At 57.9% G+C, this 21,571-nt stretch overlaps 1 protein-coding gene across 2 annotated transcripts; it reads left to right on the top strand.

Annotated features, from left to right (window-relative positions):
* The first annotated feature begins 252 nt into the window (after nt 1–252).
* Nucleotides 253–21,131, top strand: EPHB3 (EPH receptor B3). Of its 2 annotated transcripts, XM_030931154.1 has the most exons (16): nt 253–821; nt 10,086–10,150; nt 11,261–11,933; nt 14,595–14,750; nt 15,559–15,900; nt 16,066–16,190; nt 16,381–16,540; nt 16,621–16,729; nt 17,137–17,189; nt 18,208–18,330; nt 18,425–18,672; nt 19,141–19,356; nt 19,468–19,617; nt 19,711–19,904; nt 19,992–20,147; nt 20,253–21,131. In XM_030931154.1, exons 1-16 carry the CDS (start codon nt 701–703, stop codon nt 20,359–20,361), a joined length of 3,000 nt encoding a protein of 999 aa, XP_030787014.1. In that variant the 5' UTR covers nt 253–700; the 3' UTR covers nt 20,362–21,131. The 2 variants fall into 2 exon arrangements, with proteins under 2 accessions (XP_030787014.1, XP_030787009.1); XM_030931149.1 differs by having other exon boundaries at nt 284–821; nt 19,141–19,617.
* The last annotated feature ends 440 nt before the right edge of the window (nt 21,132–21,571 follow it).

Genomic DNA, 21,571 nt, shown 5'->3' with positions numbered 1-21,571 from the left:
CAGCATCGCTCCGCCCAATCTAATTCATCTTTTCCTTAGCCCCGCCCACTCCGGGCCCCTGAGACCCCGAGGGTGGGCCTGGTGGAGACACCGCCAACTGAACTCCAGCTGAGTGCTCTCGAGGCCGAACCAGCGGGCCTGGCGGTCTGTGAGTGGGTGGCCAGCCGCTAGGGGCGGGGCCTTAGCGTTGACGGGCAGGCAGGCCGTCCCGCCCCTCTCACCCAGAGCGGCCGCGCCAGCGCTGGGGACCACAGAAGTGAGTACGTGAGCGGCGCAGCAAGATCCCAGCTCGGACCCCGGACGGCGCGCGTCCCCGAAGCCCCGGATCCCAATCGGGCCCGCAGTGGACCGACAGATTACTGTGCACCCCGAATCACGACCACCTGCACCCTCCCGCCCCGGCCTGCCCCCTGAGTCCTCCTGCACCGAGCTCGCCGGCGCCCCGGATCCTCCTGGACCGGTCCGTCCAGATTCCCGCGGGACCGACCTGTCCGCATCCCCAGGATCGCCGGGCTCGGTGCGCCGCCTCGGTCCCGGAGCCGCCCGCTTGGATTGCATTCCCTTCTCGCCCGGATCTCCTGGGACCTGACGCGAGCCTGCCCCGGAGCCCGCCAAGCGCACCCTCTCTCGGGTGCCTGCAGCCCCGCCGGCGCGGCCCGGCCAGGCGCGGCCCGGCTCGGCTCCTAGAGCCGCCCCGGCCATGGCCAGAGCCCGCACGCCGCCGCCGCCGCCGTTGTCGCCGCCGCCGGGGCTCCTGCCGCTGCTCCCTCCGCTGCTGCTGCTGCCGCTGCTGCTGCCCGCTGGCTGCCGGGCGCTGGAAGGTGAGCGGCGTCGGGGGGCGCGCCCGGGAACAAGGTGCACGGGGTCGCGGGGCTGCGGGCTGGTAGTGCGGGTCCGACCGGGGTTGAGCGCACGTCGGAGGAGGCCCAGCCACCGGCGCCCGCTCCGGGACCCAGGGATGGGGTGGGGAGGCCGCCCCCGGAGCCGCTTCGGAGGCTGGAGCTGGCTCGGAGGCAGGCAGCCCGCGGGTTGGGGGATCTAGGGGAGCTAGACTCGGCACGAACGTCCCCGAAAGTCCTGGCCCTGCCGTGAGCTTTCGCGAGAGTCCCCCACACTCACCGCGGAGAAGCGGGGCTCCCGGCACCCCCCGAAGTCGAGGATGTGTAGGCGACCCCCCAGGCAAGGCGAGGGCCGCGGGGCTGTGGCGGGTGGGGGCGAAGCGGGACTCTCCGGGTTGGGGGGCGCTAATTAGGAGCCCGTTGGAGTTATCTGTGAGAGTGTGAGTGCGAGCACCCTGCTTTGCCAGGGGGCCGCTGCGGGGGCAGACAGGCGGGGGCCTGTTATTGTTTATGGTTTACCGGGCGCCAATTACACCCGAGGTGCTGTGTGCGCGGGCCCCGCACCCTTTTCGGAGGCTCCCTCTTCGCCTTCTAGCAGGGCTTGGGTCTCCATTGAACCCCTGAAGTTGCGGGGTTTGCCCCAGGTAGCACCAGAGCCCGGCGCCTTCCTCAGTAGCCGGTGGGAAAAGGCCCGGCTTCTCAATGGGTTCTGTGAAACCTGCCAAGACTGCTGTGGGGGGCAGCTCCAACTTCCAAATGATTGTACTTGGATGAACAGCCCCGCGCTGTTGGCCCTGGCAGGGGAGCTCACACGCATGCCACTTGACACAAGCTTGCCGCGGACAGAGGCCCCAACACCAGCCACAAACAATAGGGAGGCCCACACACACTCACGCCCCGTTTCCAAGAATTTCGGAGCCATTAAATGAGAGGGGGTCAAAACCTTCCCTAAAGTGGAGGGAGGGAAGCCCCAAAAATTCGAGGGCAATTGGAATAAAGGCAGTACTTATTTGGGGCGTCTTTAACAGATCTAGTCACTTTCTTAGTTTAGGAACGAAAACACGAATTCTGTGGAACTTGGCTTGTTCTTACGTTCACAATCGGTAAACTTAAAGGTTGGAAGGAAAAAAGAACACAGTTCAGAGAGAAAGGCATCCTCTGGTGCGTTCTAATGTTCTCCAGGGGAAAGATCTCCTATGATCCCCCACCCCCTTCATCTCTGAGCCCACTGTGCTGACAGATCGAGTCCCACTGATGGACACATGCAAATTCAGACCGGCACACCGAGGTCTCGCCCACACTCGCACACATTCTCCCACATGTGTGTGATAGGATCGCAGGCGTGAGAACCCAGTGTGGGGCTTTGTCGTTGATTGCCTTGAGGGTGTGAGCCAGGGAGCCTGTTCAAGTTGCCAGATCTGTGTTAGGTCTCTGTGTCGTAGCCCAGGAGAGGCGACATTGGTACACACACCCTCATACACTTACGGGGCTGTGTGTCACCTGTGTGTGTCGTGCTGCAAGGCCCTTGTTGTGGGTGTGGTGGGTGCTGGTGCTGAGAGTGGAGTGGGGGTGTGGTTTGGGTCAGGTGCACAGGGGCTACCTGAGGAGGCTCTCTTCTCCCTCCCTCCTTCCCTTCCTTTCTCTTTTTCAACCCTCATCACCTACTGGACCCTCAGGAGTCCAGGCCCTAGCAGGAGCCCAAGCTTCCAAGCCTCCAGGCCAAGCAGCTGGAGGGCTGTCCAGAAGGCGGAGTCCTTATGTGCTGGGGCAGCCTGGGAAGAGGGGGCAGCAGGGCCCTTCCTTCTCCATTCCCGGCCTGCCCACCTCCCCTTGGCTGTGAAGTGGGAGCTAGGGCTACTCTCTGGCTGTGAGGCCAGGCCAGCACAGGATGCCTCTGGGAAGCAGCAGTGCCTACAAGGGTGGTTTCACCAATTCCTTCACTTTTGCAATTCCTCAGACCCTCTGGTCTCCAGTTCGTGCGCAGGAGAATGTGAGAGAACAAATGGAAGGTGCTGACCCCAGCATAGACCTTGCACCTACCTACCCTCTGGCTCTCCCTCACTGGGAGACAGGATAGAACGGCATCGACCTCATGGGGTTCTTCTGAGAACTGAATTGTTAATGTGTGCAAAGTGCTTAGCACATAGGCACTGTTATTCAAGGAGTAGCTGTTATTATTATTATTACCCTAGGGTCTGCTCCTTGGGGAGCCTCAGGAGTGTGTGCCCTTATCCTGCCCGAGGTAGGTTAGAGGGAGGAAAGATGAAAGGGAAAGTTGGTGCAGGGGGCCGGGGGTGGGGTTGTCTCCCCCACATCTCTGCAACTCCAGGGAGGGAAGGAATGGGGAGAGAGCTGGCCCAGTGGGTAGCTGTTTTCTGCCTGTCCTCCCTCCTGTATTCTGGGGCTTGGTGTGTGGATGGGTGAACTTCAAGGTCCTGGGGTGTGACCGGGATAACGTGGTTTTCATAGCACTGAAGAGCTTTTCAGCCCCTCCAGCCTGACAGGTGGGGGGTCCAGCTTTCTCCATCCAGCCTTCCATTTGGCTTTGTCAGGATTTTGGTCTGCCCTTGGCCTTGTGGCTGTCTGTGTCTGGGGCATGACATTTATTTAGGCCCAGGGTCCCTGAGCCCTGGTTGCTACCTCTCGTGTACCCACTAGTTAGATGCTGTCTAGCGCCTGGTTCCTCTTCCCTCCCTGCACACTTGGGGGTCACCAAGACTCTGCATCCAAGGCTGCCGTCAGTTTTCCGTGTGGATGGAGCCTGGGTCCTTGCTTGTCGGCGTGGATGAAAACATGCCCTCACCTTGCCCTCTGACTGCCCCCTTTCCCCGTGCAAATTGCCCTGGGCTTTACCCACAGACACAGGGAAACAGGGCCACCCAGTCGCCCACTGGCCTTTTGAGTAATGTTCCCCAGTTCTCCAAAGCCAAGATTATTCTCCCCTCAGGGCCATCAACGGGTCGGGGAGTGGGGTCCAATGGGGAGCAGACTAGGAATGGGGCCTGGGATAAGGAATGAACCCCAGGGTGCCTGAACCCCAGGGCCCCTATACCTGGGATAGGATGGAGAGGTCCCTGCTGGGAAGAGACCCTTTTGAGAAAAGAGAAACAGTTACCAGATCTCAGGAGGTGGGGCCAGCACGTTCCCCTCCAGCCAAGCCATGGTAACGGAGTTGTCACTGCAGTGGAACCTGTCCCTGAGGGAACAAGACAGCATGGAGCCCACCTCCTCCACAGGGGCAGCAGGAGTGACCCCTGAGAACCTGGAAACTGAGAGGGGACAGTGGGCTGGGATTTGGGGGGCTTGCTCACTTGTTTGAGTTGCCTCTGGCACCCCCAAACCCCATCCCTGTCTGTCAGGAGCTGGCCTTCTGAGCGGCTGCTGAGGGCTGGCAGGTATTTGGAAGAACCAGTTTGCTCGGCACTGCCCTGTCTTTAGCCACAGCTGCTGCTGCCGCCACTGCAGCCTCAGCGGCTGCGAGCTGAAGCCGAAGCTGCCGTGGGCAAGGCCTCTGCCGCACAGCCTTCCACTAATTAAACAGCATGAAGAGGCTGAATCACCAGGCCTGCATAGTTTGAAAATTGTAGCCCTGCCTGTTGTGCTGAGTCAAACTGGTTTGTCGGGATTGGGCAGCTGGGGGTGGAGGGAGACTGGATACAGCTGGGCACCTGATGGGCTGGGAGAAGCCCCCTGCCCAAGGGCTAGCCCTGGTGCCAGGTCTCCTATTTCCTTCTGCCCCCAGCCTCCTGGCCAGACCCAGTGTGGCCAGCATCACAAGGAAGGGCTGAAGGGCTCAGGTTAAGGGCTAGCTGTCCACCCATTCTTCTGGCTGCTGGCAGGGCCACGAGTGGGGTGGGGGCATGGATGAGCGCCCAGGCGTTTGGGCTCCCCGCCCTGGGCTTCTTCCCCCTTCTCCTCCCTCTCAGGTTTATTTAATTATAAACCCCCATGATCTGAGGAGAAGAATGAAAAACAAAATGTGTTCTCCGTTCTGAGATGTTCCCCTCCCCTCCATCCCAGACATGGGGGCCAAGGGGCTGTGGCAGGAAAGGAGGAAGTGGCCCTGGGTGAGTTAGGCTCCCCCACAACATGTATCTTCTCCAGGCCCCACGGCAGGTTCCCCTCAAGACTCCTTGATCCTCACGCTGACTACCCTATGTGTACAGGCTGGCACAGGCGTGTACACATCCTGACCCATGGGAGGGGAGCCAGATCCTTCAGCTTGGTAGCTGAGGAAGGGACTCCATGAAGAGGAGGAGGGTGTCCGACTTGGGTGGCATAGCACTGCTCCAGGGTGCTCCTCCTTGCGCAGATCCTGACCCTCTGCCCTCCTGCCCCGCTGCACACTCTGCGGGTCCAGCCCTGGTGCTGACCTTTTCTTCCACCTCTAAGTCCCTAGTCTGGAATTTGGGCTGAAGGCTTGCTGCTTCTGTCTTTAGTTGTTTTGTGTTTCTGTTTTTGGTTTTGGCTTGGTTTTTTTTGTTGTTGTTTGTTTCCTGGGTCTCAATGACACTCTTGCTCCCAGGGTGCTGTGGGGCCTGGCCCTTCACCAGGGCAGGTGGCAGGCCCTCAGCTGGTGCCCCTCCCACAGGCCAGGGTGGCCATGATGTCCTCCTCATGCCCTGCTCAAGGTCCTCAATCTGCAAGTGGAAGAGCCTTGCCCAGAGCTTCTGAAGCCAAATCTCTTCAGGGTGCTACCCTCTACCAAGGGCTCAGGGGCCCTTGAGACGGTGCCATTGTGCTGGCAGGGAAGTGGCTTGTTACTTGGGCAGGGGCTTTACCTGGGAAGGCCGCACCCAGCCACACCCAGAATCATCTTCATACCCCTGCCCCACCCCAGCCTCGTGACCTGACTTACAGCTCCTGCCCAAGCCAGGACAACAGGAAGCAGGGCTGGGGCTCTTTCCATACACCTCTGGCTAAGGCTGCCCCAGCACCTCTGCTTCCCTTGCAAGAGTGGCCCATGTGGCTGCCCTGCCTAAGCGACAGGCACCAGAGTGTTGGGGCAGGATGAGGGGTACTGCCCTCTCCCAGTAACTCTTCCTCTACCCCACTGGAAGACATCCCGTAAAGAGAACCATGCTGACAGGGTGTGTGTGTGTGTGTATGTGTGTTGCGGGTGCATGGAGGATGCACCTCTGAGGCTTTACACAGATCTAGGTATTGATACTTACACCATGTCAGGATGCTCTTTTGCAGGGACTGTGGCATGTTACAGTGTCATTGGGCATCTGTGACTTTGCAGCTGATTGTAGTTTGTGTGACTGAGTAAGAGCATGTCACCAAGTCTATACAGGGAAACTGGTGTTTGTGTTTGCACTTTACACTGAAGACTGTATGACTTGCAGCTGGTGATAGCATGTGCAATTGGGTGTGTAAGGAGAACATACTGTAGGGTTGGGTGTGCATGCCCTCGGTGTGTGCATATGTTTCAGGAAATCTGCACATAGGCAGGCTGGAAGCGTGGGTCTGCCTAAGGCAAGCCAGATCTCTGTGTAAGAAAGATTCCTGTATATGAATGTCTAAGGAAGACTAATCTGTTTGTACCATATGCATCCGTGTGTCTGAGAAAGACAGACCGTGGCTCTGTGTGAAGCTGGGTGTGTGTTTGTGGGCGGCTGTGGCTTTGTGTGTTTTTGTCCACCATATGTGTTGACTTGTCGCTCTTTAGCCCCAGTGGCGGGGAGTGAGCCCAGCCCCGGAGGACTGGATGCTGTGAATGCATCTGTGTGTTTGTGTATGGGCGGGGGCCACACAGCTGCTGCCACGTGGCTGCTCTCCATGGCCCTGTGGCAACCTGAAAGAGGTGTTGCTTCGCTCCTGAGCATCAAAGCTCCAGTCCTGGAAAGACCCTGGGCCTGCTGCCTACCTCCCTGGTGACTTTGTGGGGTAGTTGTTGTTTCCTGCCCGACAGAGCCTAGTGTCTAGGGTGGCCAGCCTCTTCTCCCCTCTGCCTCCTGCAGATACATGGTGGGGGCAGCAAGGGATGGGGTGCAGCAGGCACCTGGGGGAGCTGGGAGCTTGCTCACTCACTCCTCTTTTGTCTTTACCCGCTGCCCCTCGTACCCCCGTCCCAACGTGTGTATGTACAACACACGTACACACACGTGCACACACATGCACACACAGCACAGAAAAGGTGGGTTGGGTCTCTTCCTCCCAATACCACGGACGGATGGGTTCTATGACCCCCCCCCCCCACGCCCCCCTCACCTACTGCCGAAGGCTGGGACCGGGCACCCCAGGGCTGAGGAGGGCCTTGCCCTGTCTCCTGTGCCCGCGCAGGCTGAAGGGAGCAGGCTCCTCCTCTCCCTCTCACCCAGAAGGGGGGAAACCGAGAGCACGCGGCCCCCTCCCCACCGGAGTGACCGGAGCCCTTCTTCAGGCACACATGACTCGAAACCCAAGTCTTCTCTTCATTAATGGGAAAAATGTGGCGAGATTGAGCGATGGCCAAGGCTGAGCGATGGCCAAGGGCCGATCCCCTCCCTCCCTCTCTCGCTCCCCCAAAATTAAACAGAAATGAAGAGCCTCCCTGCCTCCCTCGCTCCTTCTCTCTCCCTCCCTCCTTCCCGCCGCCGCCTCTCCGCCGTCCCCTCCCTCCGCTCCCTCCTCCCGGAGCCAGCGCAGGGCTTGTTTTAAACTGTGGAGGAATCTGGCTGGAGGGGGAGGGGGCTGAATATTTGGGTTTAAACAGTTCCAGATGGGTTTGGCACAGGCTGAGCAGAAGGAAGTGAGGGAGAGGGAGGAGGGAGGCGGCGCGAGGGAGCGGCGGGAGCCCCGGCCTGCTCAGGCGGGCAGCGGCGGGCGGACCGGCGGGAGGACTGGCTGCTGGGGCAGGGCGCTCTCGCTCGGAGGGCTCCCAGGACGGACACTCGGGCCGCCGGCTGGAGACAAGGCCGCCTGGCAACCTCCCTCTGTCTCTGTCTCCTCGGGCCTCCGCGTCTCTCCATCTCCCTGTCTTTGTAGTCAGCCGCCGGCCATCCCGGCTGTCTGATCCCCGCCAGCCGGCTCCGCACATCCCTTCGGCTCCGTGCCGCCCACCGCCCGCCTGCCGGAGTCGCTGCCCCTCCCGCCTCCCTCCCCGCCGGTCTCTGGGCCCCGGCTTTTGAGTATCTCCGCTTCCCTCGAGTACCCCCCGGCCAAATGTCTGTGTCTGTCTGTCTGTCCGCCAGAGGCCAGGATCACTCCCCTTGCACCCGGGCCCTCAGGGGACCAGCGGCTGCGGCAGCAGGAGGAGCCTCCCTCCCTGCGGTGAATGGCTGCTACCTGCTGCCCCTTTGCCTGACATCGGGGCTGGGGTCACAGCTGCCTTGTCCACCCACGGGGTCCTCCGCCGTCCTCGACTCAGACCCAGCCTCCAGGAAACCACTGAAGACTGCAAGCCTGTGGCCGTGGGGTTTGGGTCTTCCCCCACCTGAGCACACAGAGGGGGTGATGTAGAGGCCTCCAGAGGTCCTGGGGCAACCCTGCCCCATTCCAGCTTCAGAGCTGGCTGCACTGTCTTCCAGGCCACGGGAAAGGAGTTGGCACCTCTTTCCTTCCTTTCCTGCCCCAGGTCTAATCTGGGGGTCACACTGTCTTTCAGAGAGTAGTGACATCCAGCCAGAGCCCAGAACCAGGTTCCTAAGAGAGCAAGAAACTTTTTTTTTTTTTTTTTTTTTTTTTTTTTTTTTTTTCTGAGACGGAGTCTCGCTCTGTCGCCCAGGCTGGAGTGCAGTGGCCGGATCTCAGCTCACTGCAAGCTCCGCCTCCCGGGTTCACGCCATTCTCCTGCCTCAGCCTCCCCAGTAGCTGGGACTACAGGCGCCCGCCAGGTCGCCCGGCTAGTTTTTTGTATTTTTTTAGTAGAGACGGGGTTTCACCATGTTAGCCAGGATGGTCTTGATCTCCTGACCTCGTGATGCGCCCGTCTCGGCCTCCCAAAGTGCTGGGATTACAGGCTTGAGCCACCGCGCCCGGCCGAGAGCAAGAAACTTTAATGGGCCCCTGCTATGACCAAACATAGTGAAACAGGCAAGAAACCAGCTCAGAACACGGGCTGGGTACTGTGACAAAGCCGCTGGCCCTTGATGCACAAAGGAAGGCATCTTACCCTGACTTGGAGGTTCACAGAACGCTTCCTGGAAGAGGCAACAGCTCTGTTGGGACTTAAATAATAGGCAGTTTTCTACACTTTCTTTCATCCCTCCCTTACAGTGGGGCATATTGCAGTCAGAGTGCAAGGGAGTCAGATACACCTGAACCTGAGCCACCCTTGCCACCTCACCCCAAGTCCTAGCAACTTTACCTTAGGCAGTATATTTTCTTTGTCTGGGCATCAGTGTTCTCTTCTGTAAAAAGGATACACCAACAGTACCTTTGTGCAAGGACTGCAAGAAAAATTGAACTAAGAGCTGGTTTGGGGCTTTGGTTGTCCCCTCTCCACCCTCAAAGCGCATCCCTGCCCCATCACCTGTAGGTGCTGGGTGGGAGCTGGCTCCGGCCTTTCACTGCCCTCCCCTTCCCCTGGGCCTTAGTGCCCTCCCCTTCCCCTGGGCCTTTGTGCTGGGAACGGAGTCAGGGGAGGCCAGGGCTAGGGTCTGAAGCACACAGCCCTTTGTTCCAGGATAAAGGCCCTGCCGGCCCCTTTGTGTGGAGATTAGCAGAGCCTGTAGGTGTGTGGACGGGCCTCTGCTCCTGCCTCATTAACCCAGGCCTGGGGTCAGGGCACCCACCCCTAGTCTGCCTGAGGGGACATCTCTGGGGCTGTGACATCTCTGGGGATGGCCGCAGGGTCTCCTCTAGGATAGGGAAACTGGGAGCTTTTAGGATTTGTGGAAAGTGGAGCCTGGTGGGAATCCTTTCCTGAGCCATCTCTTCTTTCTTTCCTTTTCTTTTTTTTTTTTGGTTTTTTTTTCTAGACAAAGTTTTGCTTTTGTTGCCCAGGTTGGAGTGCAGCAGCGCAATCTCTGCTCACCGCAACCTCCGCCCCTGGGGTTCAAGCGATTCTCCTGCCTCAGCCTCCCGAGTAGCTAGGATTACAGGTGTGTGCCACCACACCCAGCTAATTTTATATTTTTAGTAGAGACGGGGTTTCACAATGTTGTTCAGGCTGATCTCGAACTCCTGATCTCAAGTGATCCGCCTGCCTCGGTCTCCCAAAGTGCGGGGATTACAGGCGTGAGCCACGTCGCCCAGCTGTGATCTCTTCTTTCTCCTCACCCTGAGATTAGTCCCTGACCTTTTACTCCGTTGTTCCTCCAGAGACCCTCATGGACACAAAATGGGTGACATCTGAGTTGGCGTGGACATCTCATCCAGAAAGTGGGGTGAGACTTTCCCATCATTTTCCTGAGTGTTGTTTGCCATTAGGCCTCCCCCTCCTTCCAGCCTGTGTGCCCCCTCACCTCACCAGGGCCTGGAGGAGGGCTGCCTCTGCTCTCTGCTGTCACCCTCACTTCCTGTGCTATCCCCATTGTCCTCACTTGTCACCCTCTGAAGCACCTCACGATCCTTCTCTGTGGGTGTTTCTATCTCTTCCTACTCTGCCTGCCTGTGCCCTCCAGCTCCCACTCACTCTCCCTCTGCTCCTGACAGCCCTCTGTGTGTCCATCCCCACCATCTCCCTCCTCCCTGGGTCCCTGGGGAGAGCACTGGCTTGGAAACCTTAGTTCCAGATCTTTAACTTGCTGTGTGACCTTGAGCAAGGCCGTTTACCCCTCTGGGTGGCCACTTCTTGACTGTTGAATTCCTGCAATCCGGACCTCTCTCAAATATTCTAATTAATCTCCCTAGATGGCCTTCATGGCTGCTCGAAGCCCTAGAACCCTGGAGTATGATGGCACTACAGGCCCTGCAGTCATCAGGCCTGACTCTGTGACCTTGGGCAAAACTCCCTTCTGTGGGCCTTGGCTTCCTCATCTCTAAACATCGGGACAACAGATGCGGCTCCTCATGGAGTTGTTGTGAAGATTGAATGCGATGTTAATAGTGACAGCCAGTATCCCAGAATTGCTTGCACTGTTACAAGCCCATTACATTTATTAGCCTGATTTAATTCCTCAAGCCTTGTTTAGTTCTAATCAGCCCCATTTTATAGATGATGAAACTGAGGTATAAAGATAGCAAATATAGCTGATGTTCCCACAGTACTTACCAAGTTGCTAGTCCTGTCCTAAATGCTTTATTCAGTTAAAGTCATTATTCCTTACACATCATTATGATCCCCATGTTACAGATGGGGAAACTGAGGCACATGGAGGTTAAGTGACTTACCCATAATCACACAGCAAGCAGAGAGCTGGAATTTGATAGCCTGTATCCTCAGCCACTACACCATAGAAGCATCCCTGTGAAGTACAAAGAGCAGATCTGGGCACGAGGGAAGCACTTGGCAAATGCAGGTGTTCACTCTATTTTTTTCATTGGTCCATGCACAGTGGGAAGAGGTGAGTGGCTACGATGAGGCCATGAATCCCATCCGCACATACCAGGTGTGTAATGTACATGAGTCAAGCCAGAACAACTGGCTTCGCACAGGGTTCATCTGGCGGCGGGACGTGCAGCGGGTCTACGTGGAGCTCAAGTTCACTGTGCGTGACTGCAACAGCATCCCCAACATCCCTGGCTCCTGCAAGGAGACCTTCAACCTCTTCTACTACGAGGCTGACAGCGATGTGGCCTCAGCCTCCTCCCCCTTCTGGATGGAGAACCCCTACGTCAAAGTGGACACCATCGCACCGGATGAGAGCTTCTCACGGCTGGACGCTGGCCGTGTCAACACCAAGGTGCGCAGCTTTGGGCCACTTTCCAAGGCTGGCTTCTACCTGGCCTTCCAGGACCAGGGCGCCTGCATGTCGCTCATCTCCGTGCGTGCCTTCTACAAGAAGTGTGCATCCACCACCGCAGGCTTCGCACTCTTCCCCGAGACCCTCACTGGGGCGGAGCCCACCTCGCTGGTCATTGCTCCTGGCACCTGCATCCCCAACGCCGTGGAGGTGTCGGTGCCACTCAAGCTCTACTGCAACGGTGATGGGGAGTGGATGGTGCCTGTGGGTGCCTGCACCTGTGCCACCGGCCATGAGCCAGCTGCCAAGGAGTCCCAGTGCCGCCGTGAGTGGGGACTGTCTTGGGGAAAGGGTTGTTGGGGGGGGGCCTGGGCCACAGCTACCTACTGCCCTGCACCTCCCCCCCCCCGCCCCTGCTTGCTATCTGACTAGGAGGTCTGGGAGCAGGTCCACAGTGGAGGCAGGAAAGGGAAGAGTGGGGATCAGATGCAGAGAATGTGGTGCAAGGAGGGAGAAGAGAGAGAAAATGAGGAGAGACACAAGGATAGTAAGAGAAAAAATGAAATTGAAGAGAGAGGAAAAGAAGCGTGCAGAATCCTTAGCAATCAGGCACCTGGAGAACCCAGTCAGAGGCTTAGGAGGCCAGCAGAGATGCTCACTTTATCCTGGCCTGAGTGTATACTTCACCCTGAAAGTGGTAGGTCGGCCCCAGGACTGAGGGCATGGGGGCTGTGGGTACCTTGTGCATGGCCTTTTACCCTGGGCTCTCTTCTGCCCCTTGGGTGGCAGTATATAAATGGCACAGTGGTTAGGGACCCAGTCCCTGAAGTTGAGTCCCGACTCTGTCTCTTACCACTGACGTGACCTTGGGCAAGTTATTTTTTTTTTTTGAGATGGAGTTTTGCAATTATTGCCCAGGCTGGAGTGCAGTGGCACGATCTCGGCTTGCTGCAACCTCCACCTCCCAGGTTCAAGCAATTCTCCTGCCTCAGCCTCCTGAGTAGCTGGGATTACAACTGTGTGCCACCATGCCTGGCTAATTTTGTATTTTTAGTAGACAGGGTTTCACCATGTTGGTCAGGCTGATCTCGATCTCCTGACCTCAAGTGATCCACCCGCCTCAGCCTCCCAAAGTGCTGGGATTACAGGCGTGAGCCACCACGCCTGGCCCTGGGCAAGTTACTTAACTGTTTGAACCTCGGTTTCCTCATGTGCAAGATGAGGACAATAATCAAGTTTCCTTCATAGGGCTGTAGTGAGGCTTATGTGAGCAGTGCTTTGCCCGTAGAACAGTGTCTGGCACATGGGAGCACAGTCACCAGCTAAGTGTTGGTCATGAGTCTCCAGAGCCCTGGGATCCATGAGAGCTGGGCTGTTCTGCCCTCATTTTGTACATGAGGAGTTCAGGAGGCCTGCCTCCAATGGCTTGCCAAGACTTATGTACTAGGCTTCTCAATTATCAAAACTGTCCACCTAGGGGGTCTCTCACTGAGCCTCACCAGTCCTTGTGAGGTAGATTCCTGCCATCTCCCTATTTCACCAATAAGGAAACTGAGTCTTGGAGAGGCTCTGTGCACGGGCCTTGTAGCTAGGGAATGTGGAAGCTGACATGGAAGCCTCCTCCTGTGCTCTGCCATGCAGGACGGCGTGCTGAGGGCCCTGTCTTTCGCTCCCTCTGCCCGATTCTCTTCCTTGGGGCTTGCAGTCTACGTACAGCTCTGAGGCGTAGGTGATGGCTCTTACCGCAGCCCTAGGTGTGAGGGGCTTGGCAGCATGAACCTGGTTGCAAGGCCCAGTGTTGTTATGTGAAGGTGAACAGTGCCTTTCCCGGGCCCTCTCCACTTCTCCATGGGAATCTGTCCTGAGATTTCCTCTTCCTAAGTGGAGAAAGGGGGTGGGGTGATGAGCCTGACAGACTGAAGAGGGGCTAACACTCTGCAGGTCCCCGGCAGGAAATGCATGCTGGTTCCCATAGCAACCAGGCTGGCCTGGCCTCTGCCCCCTCCCCCACTGGCTCAAAAGAGCTAGGGTGGAATATCACCTTCGTGAAGGGAGATGAAACCCCAGAAAAGAGCAATCCCTAGTGCTGGGCATTCTCCCCTGTGGGTGTCCCCCTCCAGAGGCAGTCATATGGAGAGGCGGTGACCCACTTTAGTGTCTAGGAGGGTCTCGGTGTGTGCCCATTTTCCTAAGACAGTTATTACTAGTGCCTCCTTTGACTTGCAAATTCCAGTGTGAAGAATACACGATATGGCTACCATAAATCCACAGAGCCTGTGTCCAGGGGGCCAAGGGTAGTTGGCAGGAGGGGAAACCGGGGAGAAGGGATGCTCAGGCCCTGGGCTTGCTCTGGGGTGAGTCCCCTTGTGAACACTTGAGGCCTCTGAACTCCAGGTGACCCCAGCCTTCCTGCCTGCTTTCTTTCTCTCCTCCTCTTACCCGTCCTCAGCCCCCATCCCTGCCCAAGGGCAGACAGGAGCTGCTGCCTGCGCCTGGTGGGTGGGGCGAGAGCTTCCCTGTGAAGGCCCCACCTCCTGGCTGTTCTAGGGTGTCCTTCAGGGTCCTCAGGAATGATTTTTCTGGAGCCCTGGGGAGAGGTGGGGCATCTCCACAGTGCCAGGTGCTGCTAGCCCACCGGGGGTCTCTTCCCCATCCCCACCTCTTCCTCCGGCTTTCACTGTCTTCCCTGCCTCAACAAGCCCAGGCTGTCCAGGTGATGGGGCTGACGTCTTCGTCCATGAGGCCCCGGGGTAGGGGTGAGGGGGGGCAGGGGCGGGGAGGAATCTGCTGACATGGGGTTTCCATGGGGCAATAGGGCCTTTTGTAGCTGCAGCTGGAGTTAGGCAATCCTAGCATTGCCCCCACAGTCTAGGAGGTGGAGGGGCCAGACCTAGGCTGGGGAGAAGCCAGGTTCTCACAGAGGTGTGGAGGTCTGGTGTCTGCAGGGAAGGGAGATGAGCCCCATCCATCCTCTTCTCCCCTACAGCCTGTCCCCCCGGGAGCTACAAGGCGAAGCAGGGAGAGGGGCCCTGCCTCCCCTGTCCCCCCAACAGCCGTACCACCTCCCCAGCCGCCAGCATCTGCACCTGCCACAATAACTTCTACCGCGCAGACTCGGACTCTGCAGACAGTGCCTGCACCAGTGAGTGAATGCGCGTCCTCTCTCCCCCTCTGCAGGCCTTCCCTTTAGGGGGCCAACCTGGGAAGCCTAAGCAGTCACTATGAATAGCCCCATTTTCCAGAGGAGGAGCTGAGGCTCAGGGAAGTTAGATGTTGTGCTTAAGATGGCACAACTGGGAGGTGACTGCCTCTGAGCCAGAATCCAGGTCAGCCAGCTCATCCCTTCCACCAACACTTGCTAAGCACCTACCACTTCCTAGCCACGATTAGGGACTGGCTAGGAGCTTAGCAGTTGGTCTTCTAGTCCATCATCCCTCCCTCTGTATAGGAGTGCCTCTCCCCAGCCCCACTCTAACCATGGAGGGGGCCTCACATCCTGAGGGTGGCCTGGTGCCCCACTTCCTCTCTGCCCTGGCCTTTGGTGTGCCAGGCATTGTGCTGGGTATTGAGGGTGTGGAGGTGAATAAAATACAGTCATTGTCCTAAAGGAGCTCACAACCTGGTGGGAGAAATAGGTGTAAAAGCAGATAATTACCATAATGTACTGAGAGCTGGGCTAGAAGGCTGTCTAGGAATTGTTTTATGTACATGCAGAGTATAGGGCAAGGACGAATCAAGGAAGACTTCCAAGAGGAAGTGACATCACAAGTTGGGTATTGAAGGATAGATAGGAGTCTGCCTAGTGAAGAAATGTAGGAAAGTTATACTGCTTATCAAAGTAGAGGCAAGGCAAGGAGGTAGAAAGCAGGTTGGAGTGTGCAGGAACTCTGGGCAGAAGGATGGTCCTAGAGACCCCAGCTCACTGCCTTCTCCCTCCACGTTCCTCACAGCTGTGCCATCTCCACCGCGAGGTGTGATCTCCAACGTGAACGAAACCTCACTGATCCTCGAGTGGAGTGAGCCCCGGGACCTTGGTGGCCGGGATGACCTCCTGTACAATGTCATCTGCAAGAAGTGCCATGGGGCTGGAGGGGCCTCAGTCTGCTCACGCTGTGACGACAACGTGGAGTTTGTGCCTCGGCAGCTGGGCCTGACAGAGCGCCGGGTCCACATCAGCCATCTGCTGGCCCACACGCGCTACACCTTTGAGGTGCAGGCGGTCAACGGTGTCTCGGGCAAGAGCCCTCTGCCGCCCCGCTATGCGGCTGTGAATATCACCACAAACCAGGCTGGTGAGGAGGGGGCACTGGAGGGCAGGGCCTGGGTCACTTTCCCCTGGATCGAGCTGAGGTGTCCTAGGGCCTGCCAAGGGACCACTGGGGGTCCCATGGGAAGTGGGTCTTTGGGAAGGATGCCAGGGTCCAGGGAGCCCGTGGTGAGCCCTCTGTTCTTCCCAGCCCCGTCTGAAGTGCCTACACTACGCCTGCACAGCAGCTCAGGCAGCAGCCTGACCCTATCCTGGGCACCCCCAGAACGGCCCAACGGAGTCATCCTGGACTACGAGATGAAGTACTTTGAGAAGGTCAGAACCTCAAGGGGCAGGAGGAGGCCTTGGGCTGAGATGGGCTGAGAAAATTACCCCCAGATTGCGATGGGGCCCTTGGGAGCAAGGCCTTGGGTATGGAGGGGAAACGTGGCAGGCCTGGGTGTGAATAGGGGCCAGTTGGCCTCAGGACCCACCTGAGGATGCCCCCTCCCTCCTGGCATTGCAGAGTGAGGGCATCGCCTCCACAGTGACCAGCCAGATGAACTCTGTGCAGCTGGATGGGCTTCGGCCCGACGCCCGCTATGTGGTCCAGGTCCGTGCCCGCACAGTAGCTGGCTACGGGCAGTACAGCCGCCCCGCCGAGTTTGAGACCACAAGTGAGAGAGGTTAGTAGCCCCCTGCACCTGTCGCCATCATGGCCCTCACTGTCTGTCCTTCCACTCAGCAGCCCCTTCTCCATCTCCAGGCTCTGGGGCCCAGCAGCTCCAGGAGCAGCTTCCCCTCATCGTGGGCTCCGCTACAGCTGGGCTTGTCTTCGTGGTGGCTGTCGTGGTCATTGCTATCGTCTGCCTCAGGTACTCCCAGGCCCATTGTTGCTTCATGGGTTGACTAGAACTGCCTTTTAGCATCCTAGAGCCCTCCTGCCACAGAGATGAGCTGCCACCACCTCCCTCAGACCCAGGGCCTTAGCCCTCTGGGGGCCAGTTGTTGCTGGAGAAGCCCTCTCCCATCCCTGCCTGTGTCTTCATCCTGCCCTTTCTCCACACCCCATTCCCTGAACCTCCGGTCAGGTTCCCTAGGGACTGAGTCCACTGAGCCCCTTGCTCAGAGACCCAGAGATTGCTGTGACCACCAACTGTGGGACTAGGCTCCAGGCCATCCGCTGTGTCCTCTCTGCTCCTTCTGTGAGCCCAAGGGTCCCCTGAACAAAGGGAGCCAGATGACTTGTCTCAGGCCTGCCCTCCACCCTGCCACCCTACAGGAAACAGCGACACGGCTCTGATTCGGAGTACACGGAGAAGCTGCAGCAGTACAGTGAGTTTGTTCCTGCCACCCTCCCCAAGCTCTCCCAGCTCTCCAAGGCCCCTACAGGGCTCGCAGACACCCTTCTCCCTGCCTGGGACTTCATTCCTTAGAGATAAACCCTGAAGGCCCCCTCCCACTTCTAGTCAAGTGCCATTTCCTGACCCCTATCTCACTCCAGGTACCCTGGGCCCCTACTTATTCCTGCTAGCCCCAGAAATGACTGAGATGTGACCCCTCCCCGTAAAGGCAGTTAGTCTTGTGGGAAAGACAAGATGCATACACACAGGAAACAATTCAAGAACAATTAAGCTTGAGTAGGTGCTCCTATTGTAAAGGGCCCTCAGAGTTTACAGAGTAGGAAGGCTTCCTGGAGGGGGTGGACTTGAGCTGAGCCAGGTGGGATGAGCAGGGTTTTGGGAGGTGAGGGAGAGCATTCCTGGCCAGAGGAGCCTCTGGAAGGTAGTGGGTGGGGTGGGGAGGGAGCCCAGCTGTGGGGGCAGCAGGAAGACTGGTTTGACTGCCGCTGGGAAGCCAGGCTGGGTAGTTGTGGCCAGCCCTTGGAGGGTCGTGAAAGGCAGGCAGAGGAGTTTGGACTTGACTCCACCATAGGTAATTGGAAAGGCTCTCAAGTTGGGGAGTAATACAATGAGAGGATTGTTTTAGGAAGACAGCGGTATGCAGGATAGCTCAGTGGGAAAAGTCCAGAGGCAGAGAGCCCAGCTGGGAGGCTATTAGAATAGTGCGAGTGTTGAAGGCCTGGACAAGGTCAGGGCAGTGGGAACCAGGGGAGGGATGAATCTGAGAGAGGTCTGGATGTGATGAGAGATAAGAGAGAAAAACTAGGAGTAGAATCCTAGGTGTCTAGCCTTTATGGTCACCAGGAGTTCTCACGGGGGCTGGAGGGTTAGGGCAGCAACACAGAGGAATATGGGGCTGGGCTCAGCCGGGAGCCTGCTGGAGCTGTGCCCATCGCAGGGAAAGGCTGGCTTGACTGTTACCCTCTCACGCCCACCTCTTCTCCCTCCAGTTACTCCTGGAATGAAGGTTTATATTGACCCTTTTACCTACGAGGACCCTAATGAGGCTGTTCGAGAGTTTGCCAAGGAGATCGATGTGTCCTGCGTCAAGATAGAGGAGGTGATCGGAGCTGGTGAGTCTCCTGGGGCACAGTAGAGATGAGAAGCTGAGGCAGGCTGGGTACAGGGGTGAGTCATAGCTTGTTCCCTGTGCCCTGTGCCCTGCAGGGGAGTTTGGGGAAGTGTGCCGTGGTCGACTGAAACAGCCTGGCCGTCGGGAGGTGTTTGTGGCCATCAAGACGCTGAAGGTGGGCTACACCGAGAGGCAGCGGCGAGACTTCCTAAGCGAGGCCTCCATCATGGGTCAGTTTGATCATCCCAATATAATCCGGCTCGAGGGCGTGGTCACCAAAAGTCGGCCGGTTATGATCCTCACTGAGTTCATGGAAAACTGCGCCCTGGACTCCTTCCTCCGGGTAAGAGCCAGCCCCCAGGCCCTCTCCCTCCCCCAGAAAGTTGGGTTGGGCTAACCATCCCCTCCCACAAGTCAGACAGCCCCTATTCAAGTCCATAAGCATTTACTGAGGTGGCTTGGTGCAGGGAAATGGCAGGGCCTTCAGAGCCAGAAGTATGGGAGGTGACATCTTGACTGTTCCTTACTGCCTGTGTGACCTCAGGCAAGTGACTTAACCTCTCTGAGTCTCAGCTGCCTGGTTGTAGAATAGGAGTGGTAAGAGCTAGTGGGTTCTCATGGGATTAATTGGGAAGTTATCTACAAGATACTTGACACATAGTAGGGCAGCTCACTTACCCTCAGGGCACTCTGGACGTGGTTGCCGGAGAGATGAAGCAGAGTCTGAGTACTTGGAGAGGGCAGGCAGGTGGGCAGGCCATGGGTTGGGATGGGGGCAATGGGCCCACCTGAGCCTGCTTGTTGCCTGCAGCTCAACGATGGTCAGTTCACGGTCATCCAGTTGGTGGGCATGTTGCGGGGCATTGCTGCTGGCATGAAGTACCTGTCCGAGATGAACTATGTGCACCGCGACCTGGCTGCTCGCAACATCCTTGTCAACAGTAACCTGGTCTGCAAAGTCTCAGACTTTGGCCTCTCCCGCTTCCTGGAGGATGACCCCTCCGATCCTACCTACACCAGTTCCCTGGTACAGGAAGCCGCTGGGAGGGAGACTGGGGGCGGGGCCTATCAGCCAGGGGCTCGGGCCTTGGGGGCAGCCTGGAGTCACAGGGTGAAGGGCCTGTGCCCCCCTCACCAGGGCGGGAAGATCCCCATCCGCTGGACAGCCCCGGAGGCCATAGCCTATCGGAAGTTCACTTCTGCTAGTGATGTCTGGAGCTACGGAATTGTCATGTGGGAGGTCATGAGCTATGGAGAGCGACCCTACTGGGACATGAGCAACCAGGATGTGAGTGAGGCTAAGCCAGAGTGGTTAGGTGGGTGGGTGCTGGCTAGGGATCATAGCAGCAGCTCACTCTGGGTTTCCCTGCCGTCGGCCCAGGTCATCAATGCCGTGGAGCAGGATTACCGGCTGCCACCACCCATGGACTGCCCCACAGCTCTGCACCAGCTCATGCTGGACTGCTGGGTGCGGGACCGGAACCTCAGGCCCAAATTCTCCCAGATTGTCAATACCCTGGACAAGCTCATCCGCAATGCTGCCAGCCTCAAGGTCATCGCCAGCGCTCAGTCTGGGTTGGTAACTCTGCCTCTGCTCCCACCAAGCCAGTAGCCCTATCTCCTGCCCTTGAGACTCACCAGGTCCTTCTCTTCTTCCCACAGCATGTCACAGCCTCTCCTGGACCGCACGGTCCCAGATTACACAACCTTCACGACAGTTGGTGATTGGCTGGATGCCATCAAGATGGGGAGGTACAAGGAGAGCTTCGTCAGTGCGGGGTTTGCATCCTTTGACCTGGTGGCCCAGATGACTGCAGAGTAAGTGTGCCTCAGATTTGGAGGAGCAGGGCAGGGGGCCCTAGACTTGGCCTAGAGTAGAGGGCACGAGGAGAGGGACTAATCCTGCTTTTGCTCCATCTGCAGAGACCTGCTCCGTATCGGGGTCACCCTGGCCGGCCACCAGAAGAAGATCCTGAGCAGTATCCAAGACATGCGGCTGCAGATGAACCAGACACTGCCTGTGCAGGTCTGACACCGGCTCCCATGGGGGATCCCGAGGACCATGCAGAGATGCCAAGCAGCCGGTTGGACTTTCGGACTCTTGGACTTTTGGATGCCTGGCCTTAGGCTGTGGCCCAGAAGCTGGAAGTTTGGGAAAGGCCCAAGCTGGGACTTCTCCAGGCCTGTGCTCCCTCCCCAGGAAGAGTGCCCCAAACCTCTTCATATTGAAGATGGATTAGGAGAGGGGGTGATGACCCCTCCCCAAGCCCCTCAGGGCCCAGACCTTCCTGCTCTCCAGCGGGGGATCCCCACAACCTCACACTTGTCTATTCTTCAGTGCTGGAGGCCTGGCAGGGTCAGGTTGGGGTAAGCTGGGGTTCCACAGGGCCCAGCCCTGGCAGGGGTCTGGCCCCCCAGGTAGGTGGAGAGCAGTCCCTCCCTCAGGAACTGGAGGAGGGGACTCCAGGAATGGGGAAAAGTGACACCCCCATCCTGAAGCCAGCTGGCACCTCCAGTTTGCACAGGGATTTGTTCTGGGGGCTGAGGGCCCTGTCCCTACCCCCGCCCTTGGTGCTGTCATAAAAGGGCAGGCAGGGGCAGGCTGAGGAGTTGCCCTTTGCCCCCCACAGACTGACTCTCAGAGCCAGAGATGAGATGTGTGAGTGTGTGTGTGTGTGCACGCGCGCGTGTGTGTGCACGCACTGGCCTGCACAGAGAGCATGGGTGAGCGTGTAAAAGCTTGGCCCTGTGCCCTGCAATGGGGCCAGCTGGGCTGACAGCAGAATAAAGGCAATAAGATGATTCTCTTGCCCCTTCTTATTCCTCCTCCCAAAGCAAGATTCCCTGATTCAGAGTTCACAGTCCCTGGCTGGCAACCCTTCACAACTCCCTGGAGGCATTGAGAAACCAGACGCGGGTCCATCCAGGCTCAGTTTCCCCTTTGTGCTTGGACCTCACTGCTTTGAACATCTAATACACTTCTTGGAAGTGGGTCAGGGGCAACAGAGAACGAACTACCCCAGAGCTCCTTCCTTCTAAGGCAGAGGCCTTCCTGGGGTGGGGGCAGGCTCTGGTGTCTGGATGGTGTTTTACTGAGTCGATTCCCAGCCTTTGTCTTTAAGGGAGCTGAGGGGAGAGGGGGTTGATCAGTTCCCAGGGTCACGTGACCAACGACAAAGGGAAGGAGAGCCACTGGTGTTCAGAGGCCGAGGCCCGGAAGTCCGGCTGCTCCTCACTGTGCG

This window comes from Rhinopithecus roxellana, chromosome 1, assembly GCF_007565055.1.
Source record: "Rhinopithecus roxellana isolate Shanxi Qingling chromosome 1, ASM756505v1, whole genome shotgun sequence".
Lineage (NCBI taxonomy): Eukaryota > Metazoa > Chordata > Mammalia > Primates > Cercopithecidae > Rhinopithecus > Rhinopithecus roxellana.
The sequence above is the reverse complement of the archived record's forward strand: the minus strand, read 5'-3'. Positions and strand labels throughout refer to the sequence as shown.

Bases quoted from the DNA above. Each gene is read 5' to 3' on its own strand.
- EPHB3 (XM_030931149.1), top strand. From the start codon at position 701: ATGGCCAGAGCCCGCACGCCGCCGCCGCCGCCGTTGTCGCCGCCGCCG. The intron at 18,673-19,140 runs GTAAGAGCCAGC...TGTTGCCTGCAG, and splicing joins CCCTGGACTCCTTCCTCCGG to CTCAACGATGGTCAGTTCAC. The intron at 20,148-20,252 runs GTAAGTGTGCCT...CTCCATCTGCAG, and splicing joins GTGGCCCAGATGACTGCAGA to AGACCTGCTCCGTATCGGGG.